The following is an 18,359-nucleotide window of genomic DNA, read 5'->3' as shown; positions in this document are numbered from 1 at the left end:
CAGATATGTTTAGGAAACACTGCATACCCCCCTCATCTACCCAACACCCTTGTCTCCTGGGTAGCCTCCGAGAAGTAGTTCAAAACTCGGAGAGTACAGTAATACAGAAACTTTTTTGCCCATGCTTAATCTAGAACTTTCTGAATTACTACTTATTTTCCTAACAGGATATCTATCCTATAGAACCAAGCACAGGAAATCCCATAGGTTGTGATTTTGACAGTTGCCATAGCTGCTTGGCAGATAGATCCTATTAGAAATGGGTTGCAGATTCAGTGCCACCTCCATTCCCCAGCAAGGAAGAAGGGCTGTCACTCAAGGCTGCCAGAGGGTCAGTCTCAGACCCTCCCCCCACCCCTTTTCTGGAGAAGGGAAGAACTTCTTGAGGGAGAGAATTTTCTGATAGGCTTAGAAAAGCTCCAGTAAAGCCTGATAAGAGCTTTGCTCTGTTAGATTCTCTTTTTTTTTCTGTAAGAAAACCATTTTGTTCTTTTGGTCCTTTACGTCTGTGGGATGTGGCAACCAGCATGGAGTGAAGTGGGGTGTGTACCGCACCCTGTCAGGCACGCCAGAACAGATGTTCAGGAGCCTTCTCTCAACTTGGAAGCCTTTACTTGCACCCTGTCTTTCAGTAGTTTTCTGAATCAAGACTCCCCTTCTAATATTACACTGAATCAGATTCTGACTCATAAAAGAATCAATGCAAAATAGGTTTTTCAACCCATACCCCCCTCTTTCCACATCTGAGCCACATAAGAAGTCTCTTGACTTGCCCTACTGAGCAGGTTAATAGGCAGTAGCTCTTCATTTGCAAGTACCAAAATACATACATATATATATAAATATATAAATTTTTGCTTACAATTCTCAGGTTTACAACAGTTTTTTTAATACAGCCCTGCTGACTTTCAACTCATGAGAATACAAACGGGACCTTTGATGATAAAGCATGAACGAGTGTATTTTTTTAAATGCTCACTCGAATCAAGACAGTTGTCCCGTGCAGAATGGTTGTGAAAAAAGAAAAGGTTAAAATGAGTAATACTCACATTTTGAAAATAGCAGTGGTCTTGAAATAGCATTTACTTACTTGGGTTTAAATGGTGAAGGCTACTACCATCAGCACACACGGGAGGAAATGATGGGCATCCGGATGTTCCTGTTTCTTAAAGGGCCCTAGAGGCAGGGGCCTTGTTCTCCAGTTACTAGCCAGAGGCCTTGAACCTCCATAAGTGTCTTCTCATCTGTAAAACTAACTTTTAAAAACGTCTCTACTCATTACGTGAAATCTGTGCTGAAGCTCTGTGATTATGTCCCTGAAGTCATTTTTAACCTGTTAAATTCTTCAGAAACCTTCTGCACCATAACATATACGTGATCAGTCAGAAGTAAAAGTAGACTCAGAATTATTTTCACAATTGGAAGTCTTGGTCTGGGAATGTTCTCACAGGGTGTTTTTAAGGGGTAGAAATAAATAAAATATGAACTCTCAGATCAGTAATTTAAAGATCTGAAAATTGAGTTGATCATTTGTGACTAAAAACCTAAAAATAGTTTATAGGGATGTGTTTTTCCCTTAAGTAGCTTTTTTCTCTCCTAAACTGTGCTGTGGGTGGGCTCATGAATATGACTGTGGTTTATTTAATTCATACTAAATAGTACGTGGTTTTCAGAGTAGGTAGAGGTATTGGAAAATGCCAGCTAGTACATAAGCTAAATTTAAATTGTGTGAAATCACCTACATTTTATTAGCTGATTTGTAAACAGAATGTGGATACCACAGAACAGATCTGCAGAATGGCTGGCACATATAAAGGGTATAAAAGGGAATACAGAATTGAGAGCACACCTATATGATTAATCGCTCTACTTCTTACCATGTAAAAAGAAAGTATGAGCTTCTATCTGACTTTTAGATCCTTTTTATCCCCCAAGTGAAAAATGAGCTTTTTGGAATGGTTTTCATCAGGGTACTCAAAAATAAGAAGCTGGCTTAGGTAGTTTGCTCAGTCATCTCTAATTGTGCCATGTGATCCTGCAGCACGCACGCACACACACACAGAAACAAACACCACAGCCTTTCTCTCAAACAGTTCTTATACTCAAATAGTTCTGTTCTTCTACTTTTCAAAAGTCATTGCTATAGCGCCTGATTATACATAAAATGACAGAGAAATGCATTGTAAAACTTACTTCAGGAAAAACGGGTACAATTGACTCTTGAACAGCATGGGTTTGAATGGCACAGGTCCACTAATACAGGGATTTTTTTCTGGTAGTAAATATGACAGTTCTACTCAGAGATTGGTTGAATCCACAGATATGGAACTGAGGGTAAGGAGGAACTATGGGTACAAGGGCTAAGTATAAACGTATATGTGAATTTTTAACTGCATAGGAGTCAGTGCCTCTAAAGCCCCACATTGTTCAAGAATTAACAAAATATTTAAAATGTTAAAGCAAAACAGAACTCTGACAAGGAAATGCTACCAGTGTAACAAAGTTCCTAAGAAAGGAGTATAAATATTCTTTATCCTTCAGATTTTCTTCCTTCAAAATATGGTCCTGTAAAAGAAAAGAAAGCATCATTATTTGGCTTTCATACAACTAAAGTCATTTGATAGAAAGGATGAAATGACTGGGTCCTTGTTGCTGCCTTTCTCTAGAAAGGTGAACTTCCATCTCTGCAGGAAGAGAAAAGGAGCTGCATCTCCATGTCCATTAGACCAGATAGTGGTTGTGATTTGAATCTCCAGGCTTTGGTGGAAAATGTCATCCCGTAGCTTCTCACCACAGCTGAAGTCAGTCAACCTCTTGAGGGCAAGCCTGGCTGGAGCCCATGGCCCTCTCAGGGGTTTCCATCAGGACACATCATAGGGCTGCCACCCACAGCTGGGCAGGTTGTTCAGAACCCTTCCAGTGGCCCTGGAGTATGAGCTTCTGGTCCATGCAGATGGACCTCATTCTACCAGCTTTTAAGAGTTGGTTTGTTGCTAGTCATGTCATCCTGACCTATGTGGAAGAAAACTTAGAAAGCATCTGATCTAAAGCTTGCAGAAAGCTCCGTGCGACTCTGTCGCTGACAGATCATCTCCAGTCTCACTTCCCAGCACAAGGAATCCACGCTTCACAGTTGCCCCTTTCAGGTCAGGGTGATTCTGAATTGTAGAACTAAACACTGCTTCCTGATATGTGCACACTCGAAAAACTGGGTTTCTCGTTTCTCAAAATGCACTCTCTCTCTCTCTGCCTGAGATAGACATGTGAGAAGTATTAAAATAATGTCTTTTCCCAGATTACTAAAGATGTCAATATCTTAATAAAATGTCAAACCAAAGATACCATAGCAATATGCAGGTGTCCTAGTATGAAATAGACAAATCTTAGACTAAGAGGCAGAACTCTTCAACTCTGCTAATAACTTGCTAAGTGGCCTTGGGCAAATCCAATGACCTTCTCGATCCTCAGTGTCCTCCTTTGTAAATCAAACTTTGAATATCCAAGACATTCTAGAAAATCTGATTTTCCATATTCATTCCATATACACATTTAATCAGCAGTGCCTCCCTAACCCCTCAGACAGGACCTAGGGCAGGTGTTCAGTAACCATGTATTGATTAGCTGATATTTATTCAGAAACCCTTACAGGCTGAAAACTGTTTTAAGAGTACCGCAGGAGAACTATGGGGAAAATAAATTGAAAACAAGAGATACATTCCCCTGAATGGACATTTCAATCTGGTTGGGTCTGAGCAACATGCACACACGAAAAAAGGCTTTTGTGGGGAAGGCTGGTAGTGATAGTAAACAAAAAGTTGAGAAACACCCCCTCTAAACTCTAGAAAGATACCAAAGAGTGCCCCATGGACCAAAGTAGGGATTAGACCTAAGGGTACACCAGGAGAGAAGTTTTAGTGTTTAGAGCACACAGAGAAGACAAGATGTACTATGTATATAGTATGTCTTGCTGTGTGTATCCATGCAGCAAAGGGTTCATACAATGGAAGGCTTTCTGTGTCTTAAATCTAACCCCATCCAGAAATCTAAAGCAGAAGACTTTGAGAGAAGACCCAATGATACCCTCTCTGCCCAGGAAATAAGTATGCTAGTCACTCAGTTGTGTCCAACTCTTTGTGACCCCATGGGTTGTAACCCACCAGGCTCCTCTGTCCATGGAATTCCCCAGGCAAGAATACTGGAGTGTGTTGCCATGCCCTTTTCCAGGGGATCTTCTCGACCCAGGAATCAAACCCAGGCCTCCTGCATTGCAGACAGATTCTTTACCACCTGAGCCACCAAGAAAGCCCCAAAATTAATCCTAGAAGTCAGGAATGACTCTATCATCCACAGAAATAATGAGATGTTCACACATTTGTAATTTTCATCCTTTCGTGAGAGAGAGCAACTAAGAGTATTTTAATCTAGTGCTCCAGGGATGAGTCCTTTGACATGAATGGGAGCTACCCTGAAGAAGGTCCCCAAACTCATTCAGCAGTCCCCAAAATGAACGAGTCTTAATTTTTAACATGTATATGTTGTTACAATAGCAAATTTTAACATGTATCTGTTGTTATGATTGCAGTCTACACTTCTTACACTATCCAGAGATACCCAATTATGATTTTTACAGAGAAGTATGCTGGTCTTGTTTCTATGCAGTTGCTAAACAACCCTCTAAAGTAATAATTTGTTATATCCATCAGCCACTGCAGGAGCCTGTAGACCTTAGTGCTACAGGAAAATTCCCCCTTTAACATATATATGAGTCACATATAATGCTTGAAATTGACTCTTAGATGATTAATATCCAAATGAATTATCAATAACATTAGTATTAGTAAATAACACTATGTTATTTTGCTAAAATCAGAAATGTCAAGCATGTTTCTTCAGCCTTTTAAAACTAGATCACAGGGATATGTCACAGAACGAGAATGTTTCTATGAGTCCATTACAGCAGTCTGGCCAAATGTCATATTTTGCCAATACAATATGTTTTGATTATCTAAGTATTTAAAAATTTTTCATGTTTAAAACAAAGCTCACTTCTAATTTGTGTGCCCACCCTCCACTAATATGTTTAAATTGAGTTGCTGTTGCATATATTTGTATGTTATTCATTCCTAGCTATTTTTAATTTGCTCAGAATTGACATTTTAACTTTCCAGGCTGCCATCTCAAAAGATCTTCTAATTCCTTGATCAATATTCAGTGTGTGTATCATTTAATGATCACATTTGCTTATATAGGCTTGCACATGTCTCAGTGGAAATCGCCAACGGTTTTATTGCATAGCAGTGTTTAAGAATGAGAACCACCAGGGACTGAATTCAAAGGCAGATTCCCCAGTTAAACACAGAAACATGGAGGTCAAAGTTCCATTTTCCTTCTACTTAATAGCTTTAGCTAAGCTCTTGATCATTCCCACGAGAGCACCCCTTCATCCCAAGCAGAGAAGTGTAATTGTCTTTCCCCAAATGTCAAGTGTTAAGGACAAACCTTTGAGACACCTGTTTCCCTTAAGGAAGAGAATACCAGGCTGGCAATTTTGCATCCTAGGTTCCTCCATCTACCATCCAGGGCTCTATTCCCATTATGAAAGGCCAGCTCATTTCTAGAGGGAGACAGATGTCCAGATTATCTCAGGGGTCCAAAATTTCAAACCTATCGGGAGACTTGCCCCCCTCAGCAAGCCCAGAGGCAGCTCCTGCCCTTGCAAGAGCTGTGTTAGTCAAATACAGCTTGCCCGGGGCAGAGCTGCTTTGGCAAAACTTGCTCTTCTTCTGCAAGATCCAAAAAGAAAACCTCAACTTCTTTGCCAAAATGCTGTCAACTCCACTTAAACAGGAAGGCTCCTCTCAGATGCAGAGTTAGGCTGGGCTCCACTGTGCCAGTGACTTTGGCTGGATGGAACACCCTTGAAATGCCACTACAGAATCACACGATGCCAGCTGGTTGAGCAGTATATGACACAGTCCCTCCAAAGAGATGTGGTTGATTCGCTTTGGAGTTTTCGTTTTGTTTTACTTCCTTTCTTTACGCATAAAGCCATCCATCTCTCTTTCATTACCTCAGTTGATCAATCTTTGCTTAAAAAGAAAACCTGATACAAGGTCACAATTTTTAACTGTTTATTACTTTTTAACTTAAATTTTGACTTTTTACAGAAAATATAAAACTTGATTAATATTCAAATGACAGTCACACAAATCAAGAAACAGAATATCCCCAGCCCCTTACAAGGCCCCGTCATCCTTTCCTCCAGTCTCTATCTCACTTTCAGAAGTAATCACTTATAACAGAAGACCACATTTTAAATCCTCTTGTGGTCAAAGAATTTACTGTAAGAGCTGAATTTGGGATTTTTTTCCCCTTTTTGAATGTAAGCATTTCTTCACATTAATTAGACTTAGTTTGGGAGGGGAGGTCTCCATTCTCTTTAAGTGTTCTATAAAATTATATAAACCTAATCATTCCTGTTGACGCAATTCCTTTATCTTTGCCATCAACCCTGATGCCCCGTTGCACATACACTGTCTTCAGAAGTAGGGGTTGGAAAGAATTCAGGTTTTGTCCACTATCATTATGTATGGGTTCAAGTGGGTGAATTTCCTGCTCCAACTTATATCTACTCTCTGACTTAAGAAATGTGCCTCCATCAAAAATAACTCATAAACAAGAGTGAAAAAATCCAAGTATTCTACCCTTTCTATCAGTCCAAGCTACTTCACTACAGCCCTCGCCACAGCAATGCCAAGAATCCCATCAACTTAAAGTTTTTTGTCTGAGACAGGTCCAGACCCTCACAAGCAGTGGCTCTGGAAACTGAAAGCCCCTCACACAGGCATTGAAATAACATGTGTAACATCATTGTATATAGGTGTCCATGAGTGTCCACACTTTTCAGTCTCTCTGTGGTTAATTTTTTTCCCATTAATTTTTATCATTTCTCTCTGAACAACTGAGCCACACCACAGCTCCCATCCGTAAGCTGCTTTCTGAAATGTGTCGCTTAAGTTTTCACTGTTGTCTTTCTGTGGACTTAGCCAGTTTATTTACAACTGTCGCGTGCTTCTGCCACATCTGCATTGTCACTGTGATGGTATTTTTTCTTTCTGTCTGTTTCTTCCACAGGAGTTTAACCAGTAATCTACCCAATGTGAACCTACCCAATGTGAACCTTCCCAAAGTACCAAATCTACCAGTTAACATCCCTCTAGGCATCCCACAAATGCCTACTTTTTCGGCACCGTCATGGATGGCTGCTATATATGATGCTGAGTGTGTATTCAGTTCACATTAGATCTCATTTAATTTAAGTGATCTTGGCATGGATATGTATTGTTTATTTCTATACATCCTATATAACAGAGATGGAGATGGATAATTAGACATATTTTGCTGATCATACAGAGACAATATTGTTTATTTCTGGCATGCAGCGTGTTTGTAAGACGTTGGCTATATATACCGCACTAACAATTTGTCTTAACGCCCACTGAATGTTTGAGAACTGTGTTTCACTTCCTGAATTCCTTTGCAAAAGGCTTCTTCCCATGTTTTGCTTTTTTGTTGTTGTTTTTTTCCTAATCCAGATGACATGACTTTAGAAATTAATCACCCAAAAATAGTCCAGGAAACCTCTTTGCTGGGCTGGCCAGTCATTTCTGGCTTGATCCAAATCAGAGAGAAAAGCACACCTATCTAGAAGCTGGTTTGGTTTTTTTGTTTGTTTGTTTTTAATAAAAAATTCCTAGATAATGTTTAAACCATAAAGCATATTTCTGGTGTCAGCAAATGGCCGAATATAGTAACAGTATGTTCTGGGCTAAACAAAAATTTCTGAATGGATCAAGCCTTAGTAATGTAAATGTTATGTAAAGTACATTCCAAGGTCATAATACAATTTGGAGCATTGAGATCTAGGTAGCAAGAAGATCTCTGAATCTGAGAACTCAGTGCCATTAAATTGGGGATGGGCATATCATCTGTGGTTTCAGTGTAGCGAGGGCCTTTCTCTGTATTCATCCAAATGCCAGCAATTTACCGGCTTTTTCCATGGAGGTCAGGTCACCCCTTTAAAGCCAGCAGTTTGAAGGGTGGAGGTTGAGAAGTCATTTCTTCTAGCCTAGGAAATGAATCTTCTCTCCCTCTTTCCTAAGCAAGAAGAAGATCCAGCACCCCAAAATCCTCCCTCAGGAAAATTAAATTAGAACCACATGCATGATTTAATAAGTGAAAGAAGGTTTAGTGATCCTACACCCTCCTTTGATCCTTGTCTTAGACCACAGCTAATTATAGGCCAGATCAGCTTTTTCTTGAAAGAATAAATTGGCATATTTTCAAAGGGAAGTGTTATTATCAAAGGAATAAAAAATGATCTGAAACTGGCAGTGATGTTTTGAAATCTCAGAATCGCATTCATCAAGATGGCCCTCCATGTTTTTATTTCTGCAGTAATCCAGGTAGAGAACAGAACTTTAGAATGATTGCTCTACTTGGCTTCTCCAAAGCCACCTAACATTTTTTAAAAACTCATATATTTGCTCACAAGTTCACAAAGAAATCATCTGGTCAATGTGTCTGATTTTCTTTTGAAGACAAATTAAAACCTCCAAAATTTGTATACGGGAGGAAAAAAAAAACTTAAAAAAAACCCCATAAATCATATTCATGCTAAGATGACTATATGAAAAGTTAGATTAGGTAGTATCTGTTAAAAATTTAAAAATAAATATCTGAAAGCTTCCCGTACCTCTTTCTGTGCATGCTCTGTGACATGTTTTTGAAAAGATATGAATCAAGACATTGTAATAAAGCAGATAATGGTCTCCGTTCAATTAATTAAGGCATGAGTGGGAACACATTTTGGTAACTGCTCAGCAATCAAAATAATCTTGGTGCTATTGCCTTAACATTAACAGTTTATCTTAAAAATAAAAAGAAAATATTCTTTTCCTCATGTCAAAACTTAATAATAAGCTCTTCAAAGAAAAAAGAAAAAAAACCCTAGAAGAATTTTTTGAAACTCTGAAACCAGATGGGTGTCAAAATGTTGTTGTAATAAATACCAATTATTGCATTCATATGTACTTAATGATTTAAAACATACAACCATGCAGTTCCAAAACGGGGTTTAGACTAGACAAAGTTGGGGTTTCTTTTTCCCAAGCCTAGGACAGGATAGGGGGAAGGCCAAACTTTGACGATGCATTCCCCCACTTTTGAACAGTGCCTGCCACAGTATCTTGAAAGAAGATGTAGATTCTCAGTCACCCACCAGGAAATGCCTGATTCTATATCTTTTCATGATTTCAGTTTCCTCCTTTGCCACCTTTCATTTTAAGGACGTGTTTCCATGTTACCTGCTCCTCCGTGTCAGATACATCTACGTACTGACCTCAGACTGGTCTGTCCTTGAAAACGTGATCCTGTTGGTGCAGGCCGTGGGCTCCCTCCCGGCATGTTGGGAGTCTGCCCCCCGACCCCGCCCCGCCCCCCGCAGTAGCTGTGTATGCACTTATGCACTAGCTATATTTCTCTCTCTGAAGCATTAATTCAATGCAGCTGGCATCTGTCACAATAGAAACACCCACTCTCATCTGTTTCTATAGACGATGTCAGAACAAGTGGTAATGCATGGTATGTTGGACATTTTATAAATTGCTGTGTTAGCATTAGTGGTATGCGAGGAAGGGGGTGGGGGGTGGCCACCCCTTAGAGCTCCCAATGGAATTGTTTTAAAAGAGGAAGCCAGCCAGAGAAGGTTGAGAGGGTGGGAGGTGGAGCAGTTTCCGTACACAGGCTTTCCGTCGCTGCCCCAGGTAGATGTTTCTTAAACGTCATTGTACAGAAAGGAATCGAGACCAGTTTCTCCATCTGTACAGAGGACTGGGTAAGATGGTGCAACAGTACAGGAGCTCGGGTTTTGTGCCCTAAAGCTTTGCAAATATTCCTTGTCCACTCACCTCCCCCCAACAACCCACCCTGTCCTGGGGCTGTCATGCAATGGGCTGGTCTATGAAAATTGGAATAATAACCAGACTGAGCAAGAATCTCGGATTCAAGGCATCCAGGTGTACTCGGCTTGGTTTGAGTCACCCTAATTTCTTTCCAGCTCTTCAAGGGAGAAAGTGGGTCCTCGCTCACCACTTTGTTAGCACTGTCCTTTTACAACTGAAAGTCTTGTGCAGTCTCCAAGAGGCCTCCTCTCTGGAGGGGAGCTGGGGAAATGCATGAAACCCTGAATTCTAATAACTGCATGTTGCCATGTAGTTATTATCCGTTGAGACCTACTGGTCTCCCCCTGGTTCGTGGCCTTCATCTGAATCATCACATGTGTTAATGTGGTTATTAAAAGAAGGCTGATTTTTACCATACATTGTTCGAGTGATGGGGCAACACGTCCTCAGACTTCTCACTGGTCTGGAATAATTGGCCGAACAAAGCCTGCTAAGTCATGTATGGTAAAACTCTAATCTGCCAGTGGAGACTGCCCCCACCTCCACCGCCAACACTCGTCGTTTTGTATGTGGAAACCACTGTTTGCCTTAAGCCTTCTAGTCCCCCCCGCCCTTGTTCTGTGTCAGCTTTTGCAGAACCCTTGGCCAGTGGGTGAGTCTTATTTTCTCATTTTTATCCTGCCAGTAATGGATCAGGCACTTCAGAAGATCTATTCTGGAAACTCGATGCCCTGCAGACCTTCATTCGGGACTTGCACTGGCCCGAAGAAGAGTTTGGAAAGCACCTGGAACAACGGCTGAAGCTGATGGCAAGTGACATGATTGAATCTTGTGTCAAAAGGTGAGCACAGGTGGCTAGACAGGTTCTGCACACCTTCCCTGCTGTGCACTGACTCAGGAAGGGCTGGGTGGCTGCTCTGAGTCAGCCGTCATTTGGAGTGTCTGGGAGAAGGTGACTGCTTGTCATAGTCAGCTGGAGTGGTGACCACACTACAGCTTCTGTTCACCTTACCACATCTTGCCAAACCCAACAAAAGGGGGCACAAACTAAGGGTGCCCGTGTTTTCATTCAGGTCTGTGAGGAAAGGGTCCTTCTTGTCTCTGTATCCTTAATACCCATAAGTGGCGCAAAATGTTTAGTTAATATGTATTTGTTAAATGTATGGGTGGGTAGCTGGCTGGAAAGAAAGAGGAGAACCTACTAATCCACTATTTTAAGCACAGGGAGCAGGCTCCTCTTGACTCTCCAGTGATGTCGGACAAGACCTCCACAGCACCGTTCGTTTTGTGAGCACATACCACGTGCTGACCATGAGTTATCTTGCCCAAAATCTGACTAGATAGCAACAAAGGGGCATGAGACATTAATTGTGCATTCTGGTTTCCTACACATTGCCCATTTTGTCACCATGGCATGTGGGATTGAGGTGGGGATGCTGCATTTGTCCTTTCCAGGTAGACTTTCCAGAGAAATAAGAAAATGAGGACCGGAAACAAAAACTGTTTGGGCTTCTCCTGTCTGCCAGGCCCAGTGCTGAGTTCTTGGCACGCCAAGAAGGGTGGGAGATGACATCCCTTCCCTCATGGAGTGTCTATATCTGAATATCAGAGAGAGAGAGATTTGTCTGGTTTGACATCATTATCATCACCCTGTCTATCTCCAGACACACATCCAAGTTCCTTTTCCAGTCCATAACTGTTTCATTATCTTTCCTCGCTCACAAAACCCCCCAGTCTCCCAGACACGACAGACTCCTCTGGATCGCCAGATGTTCTGTAGTTGAGTTGATGGATCAGTTGTGTGTGATGGGGGCTGGGTTTGGCTGAGAGTGATCTGAATCTGGTATCTTGTATCTTGCAAGAAGAGACGAGAAGGAATAGCATCAGAACTGGAGGCCGAAAAGGCAAAAGAACAGCACAATCCCAAGTTGGGGAGCATCACAGCAGGAATTGGGAAAGGGACTCTGTGCACCAAGGACTCTGGGCAGGTGTCTGTCTGATGGCGCTTCTAAGAGCTTAAAGTCCTAGGGACTCAGGTTTTGTGTTTTACTCTTTTCTTCCCAATCGTAGAACCAAAGACAAGCCTATTTCTCAAACCAGTGGTCAAAATCTTTCCTTAGGGTTTTGATTTCGCCCACTTCCTACATGGTCATTTTTAGGAAAAGCAAATCTTTCCCTAAAGCCATACCACCCACCAAAAAATCCTTGCAGGGCAGTCTCCCTATGCTGAAAAGCTCTCCTTTGATCTACATCTACATGCACAGTTCTAGCTACACACTGGCTGCAGTGCACTAGAAGGAAGCCTTACTAGCTTCTGGTCTCTGCACACAATTGTACACAAAGAGCTGTTTGCCCTTTTCTGAGAAGCCAGACTTCTGAGTATGGAGTAAGAAATAGGGAGATGTTGTAAGGAAAAGGGAAGACACAGGGATGTAAAAGGTAGATAGTGACTCTATTTCCTCCCTCACCACATGGCTTGGCTAGCGGGATCTTAGTTCCCCAACCAGGGATTGAACCTGCCACGCCCTCTGCTGTGAAAGTTCGGAGTCCTAACCACTGGACTGCCAGGGAATTCCGCTTAACACACGTCTTTATGGTTCATCCACCACCAAGACTGTGGGCTACTGAAAAGCAGGAAGTGTATCTTGTTCATTCTGAGCTCCTAACCTTCCTCAGGTCCCCTCCTCATGCCTGACACATAGCAGCTGTTAGGTAACCTTTTGTGAACAGAAGTTGGTCAGCTTCACATGGACACATAAATTTCCCGATGTCCCTTTCAATTGAGGCCCCAACAAAAGCGGATCAGAGCAAGCATAGCGGCAAATGCCACCCCTAGACCCCCAGATTCAGCAGTTAAAAATTGAAGAAGTCCTTGGATGTTGTAAGACATAGAATGTACATGAGTAGAGCCTAGAACGTTAGCTTTCCTCTTTGGGAAAGAATAAAAGGATCTTGTTCTAGAAGGACAAGAACATTACTACATAGGTGTAAATGTGCAGTGCCTGAAAGTCAATCAGGCATTCATTTCAAAGTTTCTCAGCAGTCGAAATCATACATTTGACGGAGCTTCTGGTCTCCTTTGTGTGAGATCCACACAAAATAAGGCACCCTAACCACCCTCTGAGAGGCAGTGTAGTAACTGACCTTGGCTTTTCCATCCCATGGAGCCCTCTCAGTCATATTAATTTTGCATTCAGCTTCCTTTTTTCACAGCCACACACTCCAAGGGCTATGAACAGCTCTCCTGTGAAAACAGAAGACGATTACTTCATTGTAAGGGAGTGATTTAGCATTTCCATTTCTCAAATTGGGGCCGGAACTGGCACACAAACCTCAGAAGATCAGCGCAGAGACCTGTCCAAGTCAGTCCGCATCAGGCCCCCTTTTCACAAAACCAGAAAGCAATGTATTTTCAACGTAGCTTAAAATGATCATCATGATTAGAAAGCTTCTTCAGTGCACCAAGTCTTTGGGAGCCAAGATACATTTATCTTTAACGTGATCATATAATATATAGGAGTGTTTTAAGGGTTTTTTTTTCCTTTTAGTTCTTTTTTTTTTTTCTTAAGAACTGGGCTTCCAACCTTAGAAATTATACTTGGCTTCCCTGCATGCACCCAGGGTGTGTTAGCAAGCTGGCATCCTTTCCTGAGCTAACTAGCTGTGTGGTCCTCCCTATGCACTGTTAGAAAACTGCTACAAATACCTCTTAAAGTAGTGCTCTCCTGGTGGCTGCGTGATCTCCAGAACCTGACCGTGAACCATGCTCAAAAGATGCACCAGACAGAAGGAGCATCATTAAAGCCACTTACTATCCAGGTGCTTTTTTTTTAGAGACATGTCATGACATTGACCCACTTCTCTGAAACCTCTTAAAATCTTAACTGGCCCCCTTTACAATGCTGATACCAAGGATTACATCTCCGCCCTGTATTACCACCTGCTCATGTCAGACTAGGTTTTTCCTGTGAGCAGTTAGCACATTGATGGGATCATAATTTGACCTATGTCAAAATCAAGTCACTTTAAGTTTCCACCGTTGTATACTTCTTAAAATGGTAAGTATATTATGATGCTTTTACTTGTAAAAATAATATAATCTTATTGCAAAGCAATACTTTAACATTGCAAAACCCCAGAAACAGCCAAAAAAAAAAAAAAAAAAATAGTAGAAGCACTCTCCAGGACCACTCCTCCTAATTTCAGTCTCCTCCCCAAAGGTAACCATCCTATATTTTTAGTCTTTAGAGCAATATAATAAACTTGTTGAATTTTTTTTTATGTCTCTCTCTTTCACGACCAGAAAGGGGGAAAAAATAACGTCATTTAAGATATTTCCCACCATGAGATTTTTTAACATTAGAAACTGCTTTAGGGGGTGGGGGTTGTTGTTTTTTAATGAAGTATTTCAACATAGTCAGGTGCAAATGTGAGCGAACTTATATATGCTATAATGCTGTAATTGAGTTTTTGTTCATTCATTCATTCTTCTGCAATTAGGGTTCTCCATAGCATGTAAACTATAGACAGAAATACACTGAGCTACAGGTGTTCCATGTGCTGTGGAGAAAGGAAGGGTTTACGTGGCTGTCTCTGTGAATAGGCTTCCTTAGCTGGGAAAGTCATTTTTAAAAGAACACATGTGAAGTCATTGTCGATTGAAACTGATTACAGCCTTCAATTTTCTTTTTCACTGACCTCTCAGAAAATGTCTCCTCCACCTGCTGCCATCTGAATGCTGAATTGGTCTTTTCCTACTTTGTTTTAATAGAACCAGGATTGCATTTGAAGTTAAGCTGCAAAAAACCAGTCGATCAACAGATTTCCGAGTCCCACAGTCAATATGCACCATGTTTAATGTTATGGTTGATGCCAAAGCTCAATCAACAAAACTTTGCAGCATGGAAATGGGCCAAGAGGTAAAAAAAAAAAAAAGATACAGATTTCATCCCCTCCTCCATTGATCATGTAGAAGAAAACTTCACAAATTCCTTCCATCTACTCTAGCCTGCTAGTTTCAGAAATACACTCTAACGTGGATCAAGCCACAGATGAATGTTTGCTGTCTGTTCGTTAAGTAAATTTCTAAGGCATGTGCTGATGACTATGCCAGTCACTTGGAAGTGATTCTCGTCTGGGCTTGGGGTGGCCATAAAGTTCCTTTCAGTCAGATCAAGCTTGATGACCTTATTTGTTGGGCTGGCATCTCCAGCAGGTGTGTTTGACAGAATGCAAGTCATTTTCACATGGGAAATGCATATCATTACCTGAGCATCTGGGCAGCAGGAGAGAGCTCTTCTTAGCATCACACAGCCTGAAGGATGTATAGCATTAGCTCACCCTGCCACCCAGTCCCCAGCCAGCAGGCTTTGAACTTCCAAGAAATCCCAGGCTTTTCATTTCCCTTAGACTGAGTGGATTGTGAATCTTCCCTGACCAAAAGTTTAGTCCTTTGCTAAGTTTCAAATCCCAAAGTGGTATTTAAAATGTAAAGGAGAAAGAAACAGCAACTTGGGCTTGATTAAAGACTATCATGATCATTTTTCTCTGATGGCCTTAAGCCAGCTAGATATTCATATACCAATTTAGAATTAATTCAGAAACATTTCTGGCAACTCTCATGTTGTTGCCAATTGGCATAAATTGCTCCTAAATCAGATCTTTCGATACCAGCCTTATATGCTCAGAATTTTTACTAAATTATATTTGCTCCTTATTCGTTATTTATTTTCTCTTTCAGCACCTTCCATTTTTAAATGTGGGTTGGTGGTATTCTCTTCCTGGCAAGACTGTCTCTAACCTTCTTTCCCCTCCAAGTCAGCTTCCTCAGCCATCCCTGTTAGCTGCTGCTCCTGATGGATTTTCTTGTAGGGTACCTTGCCCCGGAGGGCTGTGTTCTGAGCACTACGCTCAAATGCAAGGTGCCAGTGGTTCTCTTTGCTGGCTCTATTCACTGCATGAGAACTATCTGGAGCAGTAGGTATCCAGTTTAAGTGCCTATCAGACTCATCCAGAGAGCTTTTTAAAACCCAGATTGTTGGGTCTCACCCCACTCGAGTTTCTGATAGGTCTCAGGTGTGGTCCAAGAATTTGTATTTTTGACAAATTTCCTAGTGATGCTGATGCTGCTGGCTGGTCTGGAGACCCCATTGTGAAAACCACTGGTCTGGAGGCTTAGTATCCAAAAAGAGTTATGGAGAACAGCTGAGGTGTGACAAGCCAGCCTCCTGAGAAAGGCTTAGGTTAGATGGGCATCCATACCCTGGTTCTTTTCCCCGGGCGGTGCTGCAAACTGGAGCTGATCAAGTCACTCAGCTTCTTCAAACCTCAGTCTCCTCATCTGTAAAAGGATAGTTTCATTAAGGCTGTTGTTAGCTGTCGATTCTTCAGACCTCACCAAGAAGGCTGGCATATGGAATGAATAAAATTGTTCTGGATGAAATGGAGGGGGCAGGAATTCAAGAAATAGGGGGCCCAGAGTCCAACCTACCATATTCCACTCCACCTCTGCACTTCTTCACTGCCCACCAGCCACCTACCCACCAACACTTCTCTGGGGGACTCTGAACAATCTTATAGGCTTCACAGAGTCTACTTTAAAAACCTGTTCTTAGTGATATCTAAAGTTCATTAAAATACCTTTGAATTCAAACTCCAAAGTACCATCCCTTCTAAATGTTTCTCCCTTTGAGCTTTTTTATATTGTGATGTATAATTCACATACCATAAAATTCAGCCTTTTAAAGAGTACGATTCAGTCATTTTTAGTATATTCACAAAATTGTGCAGCCATCACCACAGTCAGTTGTAGGACATTTTCATCCCCCTGAAAAGAAACTCAGACCCATTAGTAGGAATTCCTCAACTCTCCTTCCCAACACTAGATAACCACCCCTCTACTTACAGTCTCCAAGGATTTGCCTATTCTGAGCTTTTCATATCAGTGGCATCTCATGTGTAACCCTTGAAAATCTGGTTTCTTTCACATAGCAAAGTGTCCTCAAGATTCACCCATTGTTATTGCATGTATTCATATTTCCTTTTTATAGCTGACTAATATTCTGTTACATGAATATACCACACTTCGTTTATCCCTTCGTCAGTTGATAGACATTTGAGTTGCTTCTATTTTTTAGCTACTACGAGTAATGCTTCTGCGAACATTCCTGTCCACATTTTCATGTGGACCTCTGTTTCACTTCTCTTGGATATATACCTAAGAGTGAAATTGCCGGGTCTTACGGTAACTCTGTGTTTACCTTGTAAGGAACAATCAAACTGTTGTGCAAAGTGGCTGCACCATTTTACAGTCCTGTCAGCAATGTACGAGAAATCCTATTTCTCCATAACTTAGCCAATACTACTTCTTCTTAACCATCTTTTTTGGTATCACCATTCTAGTGATAGTTTTGATTTGTGGTGATGTTGGCCATCTTTTCATGAGCATATTGACCACTTGTATGTCTTCTTTAAAGAAAAGTCTGTTCGCTCAAATCTCTTGCTCCTTTTCACAGTTAGGTTGTTATCTGTTGTTTGATTATGAGAGTTCTTTATATCTTTTGGATATCAGACCATTATCATATATATGATTTACAGGTATTTTCTTACCTGCTATGGGTTGGTTTTTATTTTTTTACTTTCTTGGTAACATTGTTTAAAATAGAAAAATGTTTAAATCCATTTTATCTGTTTCTCCTCATAGCTGCTTGGCATGTCCATTTTAACTGAGTTTTACAAGGATGGCACCATTCAGGGTAGGAAAGGGTGGTGTCACTAGGATTGGCTTTCCTTTATCCTTGGCAACTTTTACAGTCCCTCTTCAGTTTGACTCAGCTATGGCCTTGATCATAGAGCTCCTGCCTACCTGGTCAGATGGCTGAACCATCTTTTCAAACAGAACTAGTCGCTCTGATCTTTTCTTTTTGAACTGGAGTTGAGAGGGTAGTGGTGGTAGGGTGAAGGAGTGGAGGGAGGTGTTGTCAGGCAGCCTACTAAGAATCTAATGAAGTGGATGAAGCCATTTTCCAGGAGAAAAAAAAAAAAACATACTTTGATAAATTTCACTGTACGATTTCAGGGCCTTGTCAGGCCAACCTGTAGACCCTGGTTGGAGATATAGGATGAGAAATAACCAGTTTGTTTTGTCACAGTTGACCGTCTCTTATTTTTACCACTAATCTGTTCCATGCTAGAGTAGTATGACATTGGCTTAATCTCAAAGCCTTGGTTTTCTTGAATAAATTGTCCAATGGCTTTAGTAACTAAATCATACGAATTCTACACATTAGCTACCAAGCTACATGACGTTGAGCAAGTCACTTACACTCATAATCTTGCTGTCATTTGTCAGATGAGAGATAGAGCACGCAACACACAACCTCTGAGAGGTATGTAGCT

General features: G+C 41.2%; 1 protein-coding gene across 1 annotated transcript in view; it reads left to right on the top strand.

Moving 5' to 3' along the window:
* The window catches only part of CADPS (calcium dependent secretion activator), a 480,748-nt gene that overhangs the window by 388,906 nt on the left and 73,483 nt on the right, over positions 1–18,359 (top strand). The window contains exons 26-28 of the mRNA XM_052657031.1: positions 7,135–7,281; positions 10,648–10,803; positions 14,734–14,881. Coding sequence (XP_052512991.1) covers positions 7,135–7,281; positions 10,648–10,803; positions 14,734–14,881 — 451 coding nt within the window. The remainder of the gene's footprint in view (positions 1–7,134; positions 7,282–10,647; positions 10,804–14,733; positions 14,882–18,359) is intronic.

The sequence above is a fragment of the Budorcas taxicolor genome, chromosome 1 (assembly GCF_023091745.1).
Source record: "Budorcas taxicolor isolate Tak-1 chromosome 1, Takin1.1, whole genome shotgun sequence".
Lineage (NCBI taxonomy): Eukaryota > Metazoa > Chordata > Mammalia > Artiodactyla > Bovidae > Budorcas > Budorcas taxicolor.
Note: the sequence above shows the minus strand (reverse complement) of the source record. Positions and strands in the feature narration are given on the sequence as shown.